Here is an 18,759-nt window from a genome sequence, read left to right as displayed (position 1 = left end):
AAAGCTGTATGTATGTGGCCAGTGCCACAACTTAAGCTGGGTTAGAGACACAGCTCCATATGACACCTTCAGAGAAACAAACCTAAGCGAAGAAAAGGGTTAAGATGAGCAGAGCAGAGTTACTGGGCAGGAGCCCACTACTTGGGCTGCACACCAAAGTAATCTTACTGCTGTGATGCAAGTTATCACATGAGACACCATCACTGCCAGCTCCTGAGCAAGTCACAAGAAATGGCAGGCAAAATAGCTAGAGGAAAAGCCTACAAAATGTAAACACTGGAAAAGGTTCACAAGAGAACAGCAGTATGGTACATTTGTTACTGTTGCTAAAATAGCACCCAGGGACCTCAAAATCAGGGGCCAAGTGTGCTAGGCACTGTGCAGCCACACAACGAAAAGATCGCTCCTGCCGCAAAAGAGCTTCCAGCCTTAGGCTCCATTCCCACATTCAGTGGGACTACTCCTGTGCACAAAGTTAAGCACATGCTTACCCAGCTTCAGGTTCTGAGCCAAAGTAAAGCCAGCCCACTCTGTTTATTTAACACTGTTGGGTTTCCCTAATTAAATATTTAGCATGGTGGGGACACGAGGCCTCTCCCTTTGCACTATCACTTTCTTTAAATACTCTGACAAAGGGGCATTGGTTTCCTTATGGAGAGTTTGTGCATTCCAACCTTGTCCAGAGTATGATCCATCAATGCCCAGAGCAAGCTGCAAGAAGCACTGAAAGTTAAATTTAGTTAAAGTTTAAAAAGTTAAACTCTCTCTCACACACTAAAGTGGGACTGCCTCCAAATGGTTGTGATCTAGCAATCAAGTCTCCAAGCCTGCAGATAAACTGTTGCCTTGTGACTTAAATAGGACTTCTCTTTTGAACCATCCGCTCTTCCAATCTCTTCACCTCGGCACCTATGTAAGAGTCAGGCGATCAACTTATTTTTCTGGGAGCATTTGCTGAACTACACAGAGGAGAGTTATTCCCTTTTTTCATCATTACCACCCCCCCCCCCCCGTCTTCACCAAAAACTGCCCGTATTAGGCAAGCCAGAGCCCCAAGAGCCTTGTTGTGCTGTGGAGCAAAAACACACCAGATTTGTTTGGGTTTTTGGGGAAAGCAATGTTCTGACCCCTTTAACACTGTTAATCCTGCTCTCCACAAGATCACCACTCGGTCTCCTGGCATGCCCGGGAGAGGGACGCTACCCAATGGATGGAGAGTGGAGCTTATGCCCAGCCCCTCTGCAGTGACTCACGCAGGCCAGCCAAGCCTAAGTGATCAGAAGGGGCTAGACGCCCTGATGTTTAGGATTTGGTGCAGGCAAGCTGTGAAACACGCCCAACTCTCGGAAAGACGAGTTTGCATTCAACCCGACGCTTAAAAAAAAAAAAACACTCAGCTGCCAGCCAAGCACCTCAAAGCTTTTTCGAAACCCCCTTGGCCCAGAAGGGATGGGGAGACCGCGCTGCAGCAATTTCAGCAGGAGCTGATCCAAGTCTTCCCGGTGCGGGAGGGAGCCCTGTAAAAGGCTGAACCGCACCCAGCTTCCTGTGGCGCGGGCTGCGCCATGGCCAACCAGCTCCAGTAACTGGGCTCACAACATCTGGGGCGCCGCCAGGCAGCTCCGTGCCACGCAGACCCGGGGGCCGAGGAAGTTCATGGGGGACGTTTCTTGCACGCGATTGCTTGAACTTTTCGCCCACCCCGCCCGGAGTTGGGGGGAAAAGACCCATTTCCGTAGGGGTGACTCAACTCCCATGGGCTTTGCCCGGCTCAAAGGGCTGGGGGGGGGGGGGTCTTAACTTTACAATCCAGCGCTAGCAGATTGCAATGCGGAAAGTGGGGCGTGCGTTGCAGCCTGGACGGATTTGCATTGGGGGGGGGCCGATGCCGTTGCAACACGGGGGTAAATGCAATCCTCACCCCGACACGCACTACGCCCAGCCCCAGGGGAAGGGGACCGATCCTGCCGGATACTCACTGGCTCCTCCTGGAGCGGCTCTCCCTGAAGACCGGCTGCAGGGCCACGGTGGCTTGGCCCAGGAACTTGTCCAGGCCGATGAGCGCCCGGTGCATGACGGTGAGCACCAGCTCGCAGCCCCCCTGGCCGCGGGGGGAGCCCCCGCCCCAGTCCGCCGGCTCCCCCAGCTCCAGCGCCCCCGGGGGCAGCTCGAAGGAGCATTCCTCCTTCCACTCCGGGCTGCCCGTGCTCTTCTCCACCACCGAGGTGCTGTACTTCTCCCGGCCCAGCTGGATGATGGTGTAGGCGTCGCTGGTGCCCGGCTTCCCCCCGCCGCCCCCTCCCTTGGTCCGCAAGCCCCGGGCCTGCAGCACGGTCACCTGGACGTGGGTGGGCAGCCAGCGCTGCGCCGGCGGCTCCGGCTCCGCCACCCGCAGCAGGGACATGGCTCCGGGCGGGGCGGGGAGACGCGTCCCCCGCTCCCCGGGGCGCCCCTGCGGAAGGACGGGTCTCTGCGGCGCCGGCTCGGGGCCCGCTGCAAGGCACAGCCCGGCTCCCCGGGCGAGGCGGCCGGAGCCCCGGGGGACCCGGGAGGCTCCTGGCGGGGACGCTGCAGTGCCCAGAGGGGAGAAGCTCCCCGCTGCGAGGGCGATGCGGTGCGACCTCCTCGCCGGGGAAAGAGGGAGGCTCCCTGCGGCTGCAGACGCCCTGCCCGCGGCGGCGAAGTAACTTTCCTCCCCGGGAAAAAGGGGTGGGAACGGAGGCAGCAGCAAAGCAAATCCCCGGGCCGCCCTGCGCCTCCGACTCGCTCAGCGGCTCGCACAGCTGCCGCAACCGGGCCTTGGACCGGACCCGCCCCCGCCAGGTCCGGATCCCCTCCCCCTGCTCAGGCTCCTCCTGCCGGGGCGGTGCATGCATTGGCCAGGGGCAAAGCAAACCCTCCAGCCGCTGCGCTCCCGGCCGCTCCTTCCCCAGGCCCGGGCGTGCTCTTTGCTCCGGCTCCCGAGAAGTGCAATGGAAGAGCAACGGCGAGCCCCGTGGCCCAGCCTGGGGGGAGGGCTGGACGCCAGCCTTGCCCAGCCCAAGCGTTCCCAAATCCTGAGTCAGGCTGCACGGCAGTCAGGCAGGGCCAGTCGCTCCGGCTGTGTGGACACAGCACAAGTCACAGGGTGGCGAGAACAGGGAGCTGGAACTCTCTCTGACCGGGTCTGGCGACGCTGCCAGGTGGGAGCCCAAGCCCCACTGCCGTCCACACACAAATCAGCCTGGTTGGGGTCAGCAAGCGCTCAGGACCCAGATCCTAAGACCCCGCTAGGAGGCTGGGTCAGAGTCCAAGTCCGACGGTCCCTCGGGTCAAAGCCCAGTCATTTTGCAGTGTGAACTGGGGTTGCCAACTGTCTAATAATAGCACAAACCCAAAGACCCTTCCCCTGCCCCTTCCCTGAGGCCCCACCCCCACTCCATCCCCCTCTCTCTGTGGCTCCCTTGCTCTCATTTTCCCCAGGCTGGGGCAGGGGGTTAGGGTGCAGAAGGGGGTGTGGGGTGCAAGCTCTGGAGGGAGTTTGGGTGCAGGAGAGGGGGCAGGATGCGGGCTCTGGGCTGGGGTAGGGAGTTTGAGTGTGGGCTCTGGGAGGGAGTTTGGGTGTGCAGGATGGGGTTGGGGTACAGGAGGGGGTGAGGGGGCCGCGCTTACCTCGGAGGGCTCATGAAAGTGACCAGCACATCCCTCTGGCAGCGGCTCCTAGGCGGAGGGGCCAGAGGGTCTCCGCACGCCACTGCCTGCAGGCACTGCCCCCAGAGCTTCCATTGGCCGCAGTTCCCAGCCAATGGGAGCTTTGGAGTCAGTGCTTGGGGCGAGGGCAGGGCACAGAGACCCCCTGCCCCTCCCCAGGACCCAGAGGGACATGCCGACCGCTTTTGCGAGCGGCACAGAGCCAGGGCAGGTAAGGGAGCCTGCCTTAGCCCTGCTGCACCAGTGGACTGTTAGTGCTTAAAATCTCCCAGTTTGGCTGCAGTAGCCTCCAGGAGATAGAGTGTGATTCCAGGAGACTCATGGTGAAACCGGGAGGGTTGGCAACCCTAGTGTGAATGCAGGTCAACCCAAGACCAGATCAGAAGATCTGTGTGGCACAGCGTGGACACGCTAGCACGGCTGTGAGACTCAGGTCCAGCAATTGTAAACCCAGATTTGCAATACACTCAAGCACGGGGGTTTGGAAACACTGACTCAACAAACGCAGGACCCACAGAACTGGGTTTAGAGTGCAGTGTAGACATACCCTATATGTGAAAGAAAGCATAGAGTCAAGTGAAGTAATCTTAAATGAACCAAACTGTACCATAGAATCACTAAGGATAGTAATTCAATGCTTGAATAATAAGAATATAGCAATACTGCAGACCACCTGACCAGGATGGTGCTAGTGACTGTGAAATGCTCAGGGAGATGAGGCTATAAAAATAAAAAACTCATTACTAATGAGGGATTTCAACTTTCCCCATATTGACTGGGTACATGTCACCTCAGCATAGGATGCAGAGATCAAATTTCTTGACACCTTAAATCAAAGAATCATAGAACTGGAAGGGACCTCTAGAGGTCATCTAGTCCAGTCCCCTGCACTCAAGGCAGGACTAAGTATTATCTCTAGACCAGCCCTGACAGGTGTTTGTTCAACCTGCTCTTAAAAATCCCTAATGATGGTGATTCCACGAGCTCCCTAGGCAATTTATTCCAGTGCTTAACCACCCTGGCGATTAGGAAGTTTTTCCTAATGTCCAACCTAAACTGCCCTTGCTGCAATTTAAGCCCATTGCTTCTTGTCCTATCCTCAGAGGTTAACAAGAACCATTTTTTCCCTCCTCCTTGTAACAACCTTTTATGTACTTGAAAACTGTTATTGTGTCCCCTCTCTGTCTTCTCTTCTCCAGATTAAACAAACCCAATTTTTTCAATCTTCCCTCATAGGTCTTGTTTTCTAGACCTTTAATCATTTTTGTTGCTCTTCTCTGGACATTCTCCAATTTGTCCACATCTTTCCTGAAATGTGGTGCCCAGAACTGAACACAATACTCCTGTTGAGGCCTAATCAGCGCTGAGTAGAGCGGAAGAATTCCTTCTCGTGTCTTGCTTACAACACTCCCGCTAATACATCCCAGAATGATGTTTGCTTTTTTTGCAATGGCGTTACACTGTTGACTCGTATTTAGCTTGTGATACACTATGACCCCCAGATCCCTTTCCACAGTACTCCTTCCTAGGCAGTCATTTCCCATTTTGTATGTGTGCAACTGATTGTTCCTTCCTAAGTGGAATACTTTGCATTTGTCCTTATTGAATTTCATCCTGTTTACTTCAGACCATTTCTCCAGTTTGTCCAGATCATTTTGAATTTGAATCCTATCCTCCAAAGCTTTTGCAACCCCTCCCAGCTTGGTATCGTCTGCAAACTTTATAAGTGTACTCTCTATGCCATTATTTAAATCATTGATGAAGACATTGAACAGACCCAGAACCAAACCCAGAACTGATCCCTGTGGGTCCCCACTCATTATGCCCTTCCAGCATGACTGTGAACCACTGATAACTACCCTCTGGGAATGATTTTCCAACTAGTTATGCACCCACCTTGTAGTAGCTCCATCTAGGTTGTATTTCCCTAGTTTGTTAATGACGGCTTCTTTGAGCAGCTAGTCCTGAAACCAACAAGGGGAGAGGCAATTCTTGATTTAGTCCCAAGTGGAGCACAGGATCTGGTCCAAGAAGTGAATATAGCTGAACCATTTGGTAATAGTGACCATACCAAAATAAAATCTAACACCCCGGGGGCTGGAAGGGAGGGCACCGAAGCAGCCCACCGTGGTAGCATTTAGTTTCAGAAAGGAGAACAACACAAAAATGAGGAAGTTAATTAAACAGACATTAAAAGGTACAGTGCCAAAACTGAAATCCCTGTAAGATGCATGGAAAGTTTTTAAAGACATCATATTAGAGGTTCAATTTAAATGTATACCCCAAATTAAAAATCATAGTTACAGAACCAGAAAAAAAATGCCACCCTACCTAAACAACAGAATAAAAGAGGTGGTTAGAGGCAAAAAGGCATCCTTTAAAAATTGGAAGTGAAATCCTACTGAGGAAAATAGAAAGGGGCATAAATTCTGGCAAGTGAAGTGTGAAAGTATAATTAGGCGGATAAAAAAGAACATAAAGAGCAACTAGCAAAAGACACAACAATTAACAGGGAAAAAAATTTAAGTACATCAGAAGCAGGAAGCCTTCCAAACAATCAGTGGGACCCCCAGATGATGGCAATGCTAAAGGAGCACTCAGGGAAGATAAGGCCATTGCAGAGAAGCTAAATGAGTTCTTTGTATCAGTCTTCACTGCAGAGAATGTGAGGGAGATTCCAACATCTAAGCCATTCGTTTCTGGTGACAAATCTGAGGATCTGTCCCAGACTGAGGTGTCATTAGAGGAGGTTTTGGAACAAATTGATAAATTAAACAGTAATAAGTCACCAGGACCAGATGGACCCAAGAGTTCTGAAGGAACTCAAATGTGAAATTGCAGAACTACTAACTGTGGTATGTAATCTATCATTTAAATCAGCTTCCGTACCAAATGACTGGAGGATAGCTATTGTGACACCAATTTTTAAAAAAGGCTCCAGGAGCAACCCTGGCAATTACAGGCCTGTAAGCCTAACTTCAGTACCAGGCAAATTGGTTGAAACTATAGTAAACAGAATTATCAGACACATAGATGAATACGGTATTTTGGGGAAGAGTCAACATGGTTTTTGTAAAGGGAAATCATGCCTCATCAATCTGCTAAAATTCTTTGTGGGGGTCAACCAGCATGTGGACAAGGGTGATCTAGTGGATAGAGTATATTTAGATTTTCAGAAAGACTTTGACAAGGTCCCTCACCAAAGGCTCTTAAGCAAAGTAAGCTGTGATGGGATAAGAGGGAACTTCCTCTCATGGATCAGTAACTGGTTAAACTATAGGAAACAAAGGGTAGGAATAAATGGTCAGTTTTCAGAATGGAGACAGGAAAATAGTGGTGTCCCCCAGGGGTCTCTACTGGGCCCAGTCCTATTCAAGATATTCATAAATTATCTGGAAAAGGGGGTGAACAGTGAGGTGGCAAAATTTGCAGATGATACAAAACCACCCAAGACAGTTAAGTTCAAAGCGGACTGCGAAGAGCTACAAAGGGATCTCACAAAACTGGGTGACTGGGGAACAAAATGGCAGATGAAATTCAGTGTTGATAAATGCAAAGTAATGCACATTGGAAAACATTAACCCAACTATACATATAAAATGATGGGGTCTAAATTAGCTGTTGCCACTCAAGAAAGAGACCTTGGAGTCATTGTGGATAGTTCTCTGGAAACATCCGCTCAATGTGCAGCGGCCATCAAAAAAACAATGTTGGGAATCATTAGGAAAGGGATAGGCAAAATAGCCTATTCCCTCTATATAAATCCATGGTAGGCCCACATCTTGAATGCTGCCTACAGATCTGGTTGCCCCATCTCAAAAAGAGATATACTGGAATTGTAAAAGGTATAGAAAAGGACAACAGCTTTCATATGAGAACAGATTAATAAGACTGGAACGTTGAGGTTGCAAAGCCATGTACTCAAATGTTTAGAAATGCCAGAATAAAGGTTTCCATGCAGTCTTCATTCAGGCTCCTGCTGCCTAAGCACTGTGATTAAGGATACGATTTAGTCAGAGAAGTCACAGATTCTGTAACTTTACCAGACCTTTGTGACCGTGACTTCTTTGGCTTTTGCTGTCAGTGGCTGTGGCCAGGGCAGGAGGCGGAGCTGTTCCCCCACCCATAGTAGTTTCATTCCTCCCTCCTTCCCCCCCCCCCCCCCCCCGGTTATTTTTAGTAAAAGTCACAGAGAGGTCACAGGTTTCAGAGTAATAGCCGTGTTAGTCTGTATTCGCAAAAAGAAGTGAGCTGTAGCTCACGAAAGCTTATGCTCAGATAAATTGGTTAGTCTCTAGAGAGGTCACAGGCTCCTGTGATTTTTTGTTTATTGCCCGCAACCTGTCCGTGACTTTTACTAAAAATAACCGTGACAAAATCGTGACCTTAACTATGATACATTCTGTATGTGATCATGTAATTACTGTTTTTTTCCAGTACTTATTTTGTCTTTTCCTAGATCTTTTTAAAACTGAAAAAACCAGCTATTCCAGCATGTGGAATCATCTCGACCCCGAACAAGTCATTAGTAGGATTGGCGCCTTTAGATCCATAGCACTGACCTCTGCAGCTAACAGAGTACCTGATAGCAGACCAATACCCTCTTGTGGGCCAGCCACTACAGGTGGCTGGAGCGTTCACTTTCCCCCATGGGTTTCACAGCTAGCCAGCAGAGAAACACTGAAATGTGGGAATCGTGGGTTCTATTCCCGGTTGTGGAAGGGAGTGTGTCCTAGAGATGATAGACCCTTCTTTCACCACACACCTCCAGCCTCCCCTTTCAGCCACTGTCACAGTTCCTGAGGTAACTGCACCTCTGATCCCATTATGACTTTCCTGAGGAAACGCCACTTATGTGCACGTCTCTAGACGTTACGTTTTCCAGGGTGGAGTCCCACAATTCTCTTCCTCGAAACCAAGGATCTAGGCTGTGATCCCCTCAGCAGATCGCACAATAGTTCAGCACAGGCAGCCTCTTCCCTCAGGGGCAAGGACAGGGTTAATCAATGGCCAGACAGCTTCCACAAAGTGTTGTTTATACAGAATAAAAGCATGACAGAGAAAACAGATCTGAAAAACAATACACAGCTTATCTGCATGTCCAGCTCCCCAGGTGGCACCCACCTTCCACATGCAGACGCTCATGGGTTTCAAAGGATCACTTCGGATCCTCTTGCAGGGCCTGCCCTGGTCAGTCTTATGGCAGTTTTTGGATTGGGAGTGAGCGTTCTCTCTCCGTATAACAGGCTGGTCACTTTATACAGCTTTCAGTTCTTTCTTTGCTAGGCCTCTTGAATCAGGTCAGACCAATCTGCACAATTTCCCCATTCTCCAGACCGGTTACCTGCCTAGGGATTTGCGTGAATTACACCCTAGGGATTTCAGTTCCAGCAGGAAACACCTGTTACAGCCCCCCGGAGCAAGAAAACAATCCCTAGCCATGCAGATTCAGTTCTGTTCTGTACAGGTTCTCATACCACACTCACTGTAATATCTGAACACCTCCCAGTCATGCATTAAACAAGGAGACAGATACATGTAACAATGCTAAGGTTGATACCATAGTCTTTGAATATTCCATGTGTCCACTGAATCTGTCACAAACCCCTTCCCCGCTCCTCCGAGCTGATATCTGCCCTTATCCCTCTCCCCACAGCATGCTTCTGCTTCCCAGCTTATCTTCAGTCCTAATCATAGGCACCGACTCCAGGGCTGGAGCACCCACCGGCAGCCCCCCTATCTGCACCTCCCAGTGCCTCCCGCCTGCTGCAGATCAACTGTTCCGCAGTGTGCAGGAGGCGCTGGGAGGGAGGGGGAAGAGCGAGGGCAGGATGCACAAGGGCAAGGGGACGGGAAAAGGCAGGGCAGGGGTGGGAAGAGGCGGGATGGGGGTGAGGCCTTGGGGGAAGGGATGGTGTGGGGGCAGGGGTGGGAAGAGGCGGGATGGGGGTGAGGCCTTGGGGGAAGGGATGGTGTGGGGGCAGGGCCTGGGGAGGAGCACCCCCCAGCACATTCGAAAGTCGGCACCTATGCTCCTATTCCCCAGCCCCCACCTCCCACACCTCCACATTCCAGCCTGCCAGTGTCCTTGTTCTCGGGACAGCACAGGAGAAACTATCTGATTGCTCTCGGTTCCTGTGTCTGGTGATAAAGCAAGCCCCGGATGTTAGAAGGAGCGATTGGTGAGAAAACCCTGCTCAGCCCCTGCAGTCCACTGTGGGGATGGCACATGCGTGGTCCACTCGGCAGGTAGGAGCTGTGAGGGACTGGAGCGTGCTCAGTGCAGATGAAAATTTCAGAGGATTTAGCTGTCAAATTCTAACAAACCTATACTGAGCATGTGTGAAATGAGATTTTTTCAGACACTTATAACTTGACCAAATTTGGGTGGATTCTCACAAGACCAGCAAAAGACTCACCCCTGACACGAAGGCAGCTCCTCTGCCAAATTTAAACTCCCTACTCCAAAGCATGGAAATGCTAGAGCTTCTCCATGAAACATAGGGAGCGGCCTGGAAGGGGTCTCCAGAGTCATTGCCTCCAGTCCCCTGCTATCGCAGACAAGCCCATCATATCACCCCGTTCAGAAATTTATCAAGCTCCCTCTTAAAACTAGTTGGGTTGTTTGCCCCCACTACTCCCATTGGGATGCTGTTGTGGAGTCTCCCTCTTCCGATGGTGAGAAACCATCTTCTAATTTCCAGCCTCAATTTACTTCTGGCTAGTTTATTCCCATTTATTCCTATGCCCACACTGTCCTTACCTTTAATAGCTCTTCTCCCTCCCTGGTGTTTATCCCACTGATGGAGTTGAAAAGAGCCTTTTATTATATTTTATTTTTTTGTTAGGCTAAACAAGCCAAGCTCTTTTAGTCTGCTCTCATAAGATCATTCTCCTGATCATCCTAGTAGTCCTTCTCTGCACCTGTTCCACTTCCATTTTGCCTTTCTTGAACATGGCTGATCAGAATTGTACAGTATTGCAGATGGGGTCTTACCAGTGCCTTGGCATTCCTACTTCCCTATCTCTACTAGAAATATCTTGGTTGATACATCCTAGGTTGTACAACTAAACAGTTAGACCGCTTTTTTTTAACATAGACAAAACAGTGTATTTTCCCCTAAGCTTGTTCTGGAATTGTTGAAGTGTTTTAGCTGAAACTGTAATAAAATAAAACAAAATAAATAAATGCATAAATCAGTCTGATCCAGACATCCAGCATGGAAAATTTCAGGCCAAACATTTAAAATCTGGAAAAGTTATAAGCAACTGAAAACAGGGTCTTAGAATGGGAAGTGTTAGGCAACCCTAACCATAGGGCTCACTCCTAGCTCCACCTATAATAGAAATTGCCCAAGTGCTGATGCCCTGCCGATTATTTATGTGACCCCCAATTGCACAGCCTGGCTCTGTCCTTTCCATGGTTGGACCACAGACAGGTTTACGAGTCTGCAACTGGCTTTGAGCCAACAGAGCTGTGTCTTGCTGAGGCAGTGAGGTCTACATTTCTGGGTCAGAAGATCCAAAATCCAACCCTGGAGCCGCTGACCCAGCCAGGGGCACGGTGGAACATTTCAGATTACAAAAGCAAAATGCAATACAATCATCTTACCCCACCCACCAGCAGCACATAGTCAGACTAACTACATCTGGTCAGTGTGTTGCCATCTCGGCACTTCCCTTTGGGTGACTCGAGGCTGGAGCTGGAGGTGTAATTCCCAGCTCAGGTAGCCATACCTGTGTAAGCTTTGATTGAGCTAGTGCGCGAAAAAGAGCAGGGTAGCTGTGGCTGCCCAGGTTGGGGATGGGCTGGCTGCCCTAAATACAATCCTGTCTGAACCCCCCGAGGTATGACTCGGGATGGCTAGCCTGTCTCACCACTCACGCTGCCACGGCTACCCATCAGTCTGTTAGCCTGCTGGCTCAATCAAAGCTAGTATGGGCAAGACTACTTGAGCTGGAAATCAACCTCCAGCCCCGGCGTAGGCATACCCTTTGATTCCTGCTGGCTCATGAATTCTACCCTCCATCTCCCTCTGGGGTACTTTTATGACCCCAATTATAGTCTCCAAGTGCTTGTATCTCCCTAGGGCAGGGAGGTTCTTAAGACCCCAGAAGGACTTCCTCCTAAAGAAATATTTGATCCAACCCCTTTGAAGAAAGACAACTAGATATCAGAGATAAGTAGCAATGAATTCTCAAAGGGCTGCACCCAGGAGGCTGTGTACACTTACCCAGGCTCAGAATGCTCCTTTGAAGCAACCCTGCAGCTGTTAGTATGCCCCAAAGGCAAAGTGCGGGGAAGTTACTCCAGGCATGTATCAGAAACTTAGATGAGCATGTTGCATAGGAGGCAGATGTGCCAGGATTACTTTTCTCTGAAAACTACAGAGTTTTGGCCATTTTAACAGATCTACTTGGAAACTCGAGCTATCTCCTGATTTTCCTGAAGTTGGGCTCAAGCCCCAGTGTATGTGTATGGGATTGATATCAGAGAGCACTCTGACAGGTTTCAGAGTAGCAGCCATGTTAGGCTGTATCCTCAAAAAGAAAAAGAGTACTTGTGGCACCTTAGAGACTAACAAATTTATTTGAGCATAAGCTGAGCTGTAGCTCACGAAAGCTTATGCTCAAATAAATTTGTTAGTCTCTAAGGTGCCACAAGTTCTCCTTTTCTTTTTGCAGAGAGCAATCTGTGTGTGTTAAGAAATAGCCTTGATACTACAGTGTGTCAAAGTCATCTCCTGTCTGCCTAATACCTCCCATCACTTAGATTCTCCCATATTCACATTCCCCGGACTGTCTTGCAGGATATGATGCTAAGCAAACTTTTCTATTTCTTTTTAATATTCACACCTCTCAGCTTTCTCCTTTCACCCTACTCAGCTTTCGAATTGGTGATGAGAACTTCTTGCTGTTTTCTGTAGCTGTTCCCTGAGGTCACAGAGCAAATATTTTGGCAGGGGGGAAAAGTGGAAATGCGTTTTGTGTACACCCTTAAAACAAAGCACATGCATAAGTGTTTGCAGGACGGAGACCTTCAGATGTACAGCCCTTCTAAGTTCACCGCTACAGAATTGTTTTCAATGGCTTGATTTTCTGCATTGCTTTCCCCCATGTGGGGGGTATGGAGGGAGAGGGAATTTAAGGCTAATTAAATTAGGAGTAGGAACCATCCTTTACCGTATTCCTGCAACATCACCGTAAAAGAGTAGGAACAATATTGGAAATACGGCATGCACAGTTTTGATTAGTTTATATACAGCATATGAAACCTGGCAGACATTCTACGCTCCCTACTGATGAATGCAGTTTTCTCAGTTTGCTACAGAAGAACTTTAAAATGGAAAGGCACACGCTTTTGACGGTTTTGCTTGAATTTACGCAACTATAAGAAGATGCATGCACATTTTCTGTATGGGTTTTTGTCAACGGATGTTGGCAGGTAGGATGATAGCTGTGTGCCCTAATGGATAGAGCACTGGCCTGGGACTCAGGCGACCTGGGTTGTATCTCTGGTTGTCCCACTGTACTGCTGGGTGGCCTTGGGCAAGTCACTTTGCTGCCGTGTGCCTCAGTTTCCCCATCTGTAAAATGGGGATAAAAGACACTGACCTCCTCTGTAAAGTGCTCTGTGATCTACTGATGAGAAGTGCTATATAAGAGTTAGGCATTATTATAAAGATTAAAGGAGGTTTGCCATGGCGGAATGACAATGTCTAAACACGGACTGTACAACAGCATTGCTTGTGATGGTAGGAGCAACCCTGGGACTCATTTCTGGTTTTTGCCTTATGTTCCTAAAAGTTCATGCTTCAGGGTTTCAGCTGCCACCTGCAAGGGTCAGGAAGGGATATTTTCCACCCAATGTATTAATCTCCTTGAAGCATCAGTTTGGCCATGGCTGGAGATGGGACATTGGGCGGGGGGGGGGGCAGCGCTCTGAGGTGGCACAGAGCGTTTAGTCTCTCAGGTGCTTGCCTGGCTGGTTCTTGCTCACATGCTCAGGGACTAACTGGTCACCAGGGAGCGGGAAGAAATTTTCCCCACATCCGATTGGCAGTGACCCTTGGGGGTTTTCACCTTCCTCTGCAACATGGGGCATGGGTCACTTGCCAGGATTATCTGGGTATATCCCACTTAATCATTTTCCTGCCATTGTGGAGGTCTCGGGCATCGATGCCCCTCAGTGCCTCCTATTCTCTGCCTGTGGCACGTAACAATCTAGTCTCCAGTGGGCTGTAAGACTTTGATACACAGGAGGTCAGACACGGGTGCCGGAACAGGGGGAGGCAGAGGGCCACGGCCCCATCACTTTTTACTGGCTGTACACGCGAGCGACGGCAGGGAGGGGCCAAGAGGAGCAAATGGGCGGTGGGGTCTCGGGGTGGTGATGCTATATCAAACCAAGCTAATGTCCTTTGACAGAGGAACAAGCTTTGGGGTTGTGGGGTGTGCGATAGGGTGCACTCATCTCCTGAGTGCCTCCTAGTGGCTGGGGTATGGTACTGCACACTTGTACTGGTCCTGGTGCCCCTTGTAGGTTGCCAACTTCGCTAGGCAGGTCTTCAGCAGCCCAGCCCTCAATCAAAAATGGACAAACCCTGGCCAGGTTAGCAAAAGTCCAGCAAAACTATCTGCCTTCACCACGGTCTTCAGCCCTGTTTCTGGGCCCTTTAAACCTAGCCCCTTTTGCTGGGCTTTTAAACTAGCTGTGTCCCCTTTCTGGGGCTTAGCCCACTTCAGCACTGGCTGGAGGGAGACCCAGGCCCACCCACAACTCTGGGTCCCAACCCAGGGACCCTATAAGCAGCAGCCATGTACTGCTGCCTCCTGTTCCCTGTTGCTGTTCTCTGGGTCTTTCCTCACATAGCCCCCTTATCTTTACCCCTCAAATCTCAGCCAGGAACTGACCTGCTCATGCCCTGCAGCTCCTTTTATCTGTGTCAGCTAGGCTCTGATTGGCTGTTTCCATGAGGCCTGTCTAGGCAGGCCTGGAGGACCCACCTCTGCTGCACCTTCCTGGGGCAGGCTGTGGTAAGACCATAGGGTCTCTAGCCCAGGGCTATGAAAGGCCTGGTGCACCCTGTTATGGGAGAAGCAGTAGATGTGAGCAATCTCAACTTTAGCAGGGCTCTTGATACTGTCTCACATGACTTTCTCATAAACAAACGAGAGAAATATAGCCTAGGTGGAGCTACTATAAGGCAGGTGCACAACTGGTTGGAAAGCATTCTCAGAGAGTAGTTATCAGTGGTTCACAGCCAAGCAAAAAGGGCCCCGCAGGGATCTGTCCGAGGTCTGGTTCTATTTGATAGCTTCATAAATGACTTGGATAACGGTATAGAGTGTACATTTACAAAGTTTGCGGACGATACCAAGCTGGGAGGGGTTGCAAGTGCTGTGGAGGACAGGATTAGAATTCAAAATGACCTTGAAAACCAGTAAGTACAAATGCAAAGTACTCCACTTAGGAAGGAATAATCAGATGAACAAATACAAAACGGGAAATGATTGCCTAGGAAGAAGGACTGCAGAAAAAGATCTGCGGGTCATAGTGGATCACAACCAAAATATGAGTCAACAGTCTAACACTGTTGCAAAAAAAAAAAAAAAAAAAGCAATCATCATTCTGGGATGTATTAGCAGGAGTGTGGTAAGCCAGAGACAAGAAGGAATTCTTCCGCTCTACACCATGCTGACAAGGCCTCAACTGGAGTATTGTGTCCGTTCTGGGCTCCACACTTCGGGAAAGATGTGGACAAAAGGTAGAAAGTCCAGAAGAATGCAACAAAAATGATTAAAGGTCTAGAAAACATGACTGGTGACGAAAAATTGGGAAAAAACAGGGTTTGTTTAGTGTAGAGAAGACTGAGGGGGGACATGATAACAGTTTTCAAGTACGTAAAAGGTTGTTATAAGGAGGAAGGAGAAAAAATGTTCTTCTTATTCACTGAGGACAGGACAAGAAGCAATGAGCTTAAATTGCAGCAAGGGCGGTTTAGGTTGGACATTAGGAAAAACTTCCTAACTGTCAGGGTGGTTAAGCACTGGAATAAATTGTCGAGGGAGGTTGTGGGATCGCTATCATCAGAGGTTTTTAGGACTGGAGAAGATAAACACTTGTTAGGGATGGTCTAGATAATCCTTTGTCCTGCCTCCATGCAGGGGACCGGCCTAGATGATCTATCGACGTCCCTTCCAGCCCTACATTTCTATGATTCCTGGATTCTCCGCATTCTTTTGCACTGCGCGCCTTGGTTTATTATGAATCAAGGAGGAGGTTTTTTGTGTGTGCAGGTAGCAAAGACATGAGAAATGTTTAAAGGTTTGTACATAAATGACCTTAGCTGAAGTGCTTGTGGGACCCTGAAAATCAAGTGTTGCAAATGAAAATTTAGCTCAAATTTGAGCTAAAACCTGTCTTATGCCTCTACTACTCATGCATGATGGCAAAAGAGAAATCCCCTCCACTGCGGAGTTAGCTGGGTGCAATCTATGGCCCGTGTTACACAGGAAGTCAGCCTAGATCATCAAAATAGTCCCTTCCGGTCTTAGATGAGATTTTCACTCTCACTGGAGCCCCTATAAGCCACTGTGGGGCCAGAAAAGTCCTGTGATGGATCTGCAAAGCAGGAGACTACAACGCCTATCAGCCCCCCTCCCCACTGCACTTCCCTTTACCTGGCCAGGTGTCTGAGCAATTATTGGGACCCATCAGGGCTAGCACTGCCTACAAGGCCTAGCTGCTGAAGCACCCACAGGGTTTGCCTCCAAGTCACGGTATCCTGGCGAACTACTGAGCAACCACAATAATTACAGCCCCTTTAGCCAAACAGAGGGGAATCCCTTCCCCACCCCCACCCCCGCCACTGCAGGTATTGCATAGGATAGCTGGAGGTCCAGGGGCATGCCACAGGCCCATAGCATCTGGTGGTACGGGGATTCTGAGCAGCACTGCTACAGACAGCCAGTTTGGGACCCCTCTCCTCCCCTGCCTGGTTGCCTAGCGTATGCCGGGGTTATTTTGGCATTCAAAGCACCGCTGAATCGGGATGGTGCACAGGGGGCTTAAAACCTCCTTTGCCTCCACCCCCTTGCAGTTGGGCCCAGTGTGGAATCTGATCATGTGAACTCCCTGCCCTCCCAACCCCTGCTCTGTTCCTTTGATTCACTGGTGTCAACGGGAGTTTTCCTTCGAATAGGCCCCAGATAACGTGACTCACCGTCTCCCAGGCAGCTGGCATGAGAAGGAGCCAAGAGAGGTGAAGTGAGAGAACAAGAGATTGATCACAACATATACACCATGTTTGTACAGCCACTTGGTAGCTTCCTGGTGCATCCCGTGGGAGGCCAGGCCACGGCCAGTCCAACCTACAGGCCAAATGTTGGCCTGCAAAGTAGAATTGGAGTTTGACTGGGGCTTATACTGGAAGAGCAGGAAGGCAGGGGTGTGTGTGTGTGAGAGAGAGACAGAGAGAATCCATGTGCTGCAGTACGTCTTGAGCCTGCGCTGGATTCCTTGGGAAGTTATCCTGCATTATGACCAGATCCTCTGTAGATAACGGGCCCCTTACCTATTTCATTTACAGCGAGGCCATTGATGTATCAGCTGCACAGGGAGGTGCTAAGGTCACAGCCTCGCCCTAATCCCCCCTCTCTTGTTTGGCAGGTGTCTCTTTGTCCATTGCTCCATTAAAGAGGGTGGATGGTCTTGGGTTTTAGGCAGTGGGTTGGGACTCAGGAGATCAGAATTCACGTCCTGGCTCCACCACTGACTCCCTTGTGACCTTGGGCAAGTCACTGAGTTTCCTACCTGTAATGTGGAGATCACGCACTTCATTTCTCTCCTGACTTTGTTTGCCTTAGTTATCTATTCAGACTGTAAACTCTTTGGAGTGGGAGCTGTCTCTCACAGTGCCTGGAACAATGGAGCCCCTGATCTCAGTTGAAGCCTCTAGGTGCTTTTGTAATACACACAGGGCTAAGAATGTTGATGGCTTTAATCTCACCCACCACCGTGGCGTCTCCGCATGGGTTTAATTCCATTTGGTGACAATGGCGTACAGAAATGTTTTCTTAGGCTCTGGGTTTGAAACCCAGCTTCCCATCTCATTGGTGCAATTAGATGGCCATTACATTGAATGTCTAGGGACCCAATTCCCACGGCAAGCTTGGATGACCAGGGTTTATGCCCACAATTCACTGTGCCCTGAAAGCAGGAAGACAGTGGTCAATAGCAGACCCTTGAAGGCTATGTTTTTCTGCTTCGTGAACAAGCATCTACAGTGTGAAGAGGTGATTAGTGAGGAAGACCCATCCTCAACACAACAACAGCAATGACCTGCTTTCCCCCCCCCCCACCATGGGAACTAGGAACATAGGACATAAGATTGGAAGGGACCTGCTGGGTGATCATGTCCAGCCCCCTGCTCTCACAACCGACCCACTCACATAATCCCAGACTGGAACCACCAGACTGGGTCAGACCAGGGTCCCTGTCTTTGACAGAGGCCAGGACCAGTTACTACTTAGACAATGGCACATGGAACTCCCTAGTGAACAGTTATAGGGGAAGAGTCATCCTAGGCCTGTCAGACAGTGATTGTCTTATACCCTGAAGCAGGAATGCATATATCCCTCCCAAAAGCCTCTAGTCCTAGCAGTGCAGTGGTGGACTGTCTCATTACTGATGTTAGTGTTTCTTTGGGTTTCTGCAATAACAAAAAGCAGCATCTAGCCAAAGTCTGGGGCGCCCTGATACAGTTTAGCCCCATCCCACAGCCGACAGAGCCCAACCCCCTACCAAATGCAGATACGTTTGATCCCTTTCTGAATTACCTTAAGCTTTTGGCCTTAGTGTCTAGTGGCAATGAGTGCCACAGGTTTTATAGGTTTTGTAGGCTTTAAGACCAGAGGGGACCATTTTGATCATCTGCTCTGTCTTCCTGCATAACACAGGCCATAAAAACGTACTCAGTAATTTCTGCATCAAACCGATAACTTGAACTAGAACATCGTCTTTCAGAGAGACATAGACTCCAAATGGCGGAGAATCCACTAAGTCCT

The 18,759-nt window shown here is 49.6% G+C and overlaps 1 protein-coding gene across 4 annotated transcripts in view; it reads right to left on the bottom strand.

Annotated features, from left to right (window-relative positions):
- Positions 1-2,710, bottom strand: part of RAB11FIP5 (RAB11 family interacting protein 5) — a 108,137-nt gene extending 105,427 nt beyond the window's left edge. For all 4 annotated transcript variants that reach the window (XM_048846422.2, XM_048846424.2, XM_075128153.1 and 1 more), the window contains exon 1: positions 1,980-2,710. In XM_048846422.2, the coding sequence (XP_048702379.1) occupies positions 1,980-2,404 (425 nt within the window). In that variant the 5' untranslated portion in view covers positions 2,405-2,710. The remainder of the gene's footprint in view (positions 1-1,979) is intronic.
- Positions 2,711-18,759: the final 16,049 nt, after the last annotated feature.

Source organism: Caretta caretta, chromosome 4, assembly GCF_965140235.1.
Source record: "Caretta caretta isolate rCarCar2 chromosome 4, rCarCar1.hap1, whole genome shotgun sequence".
Classification (NCBI taxonomy): domain Eukaryota; kingdom Metazoa; phylum Chordata; order Testudines; family Cheloniidae; genus Caretta; species Caretta caretta.
This window is presented reverse-complemented; position numbering and strand designations above follow the sequence as displayed.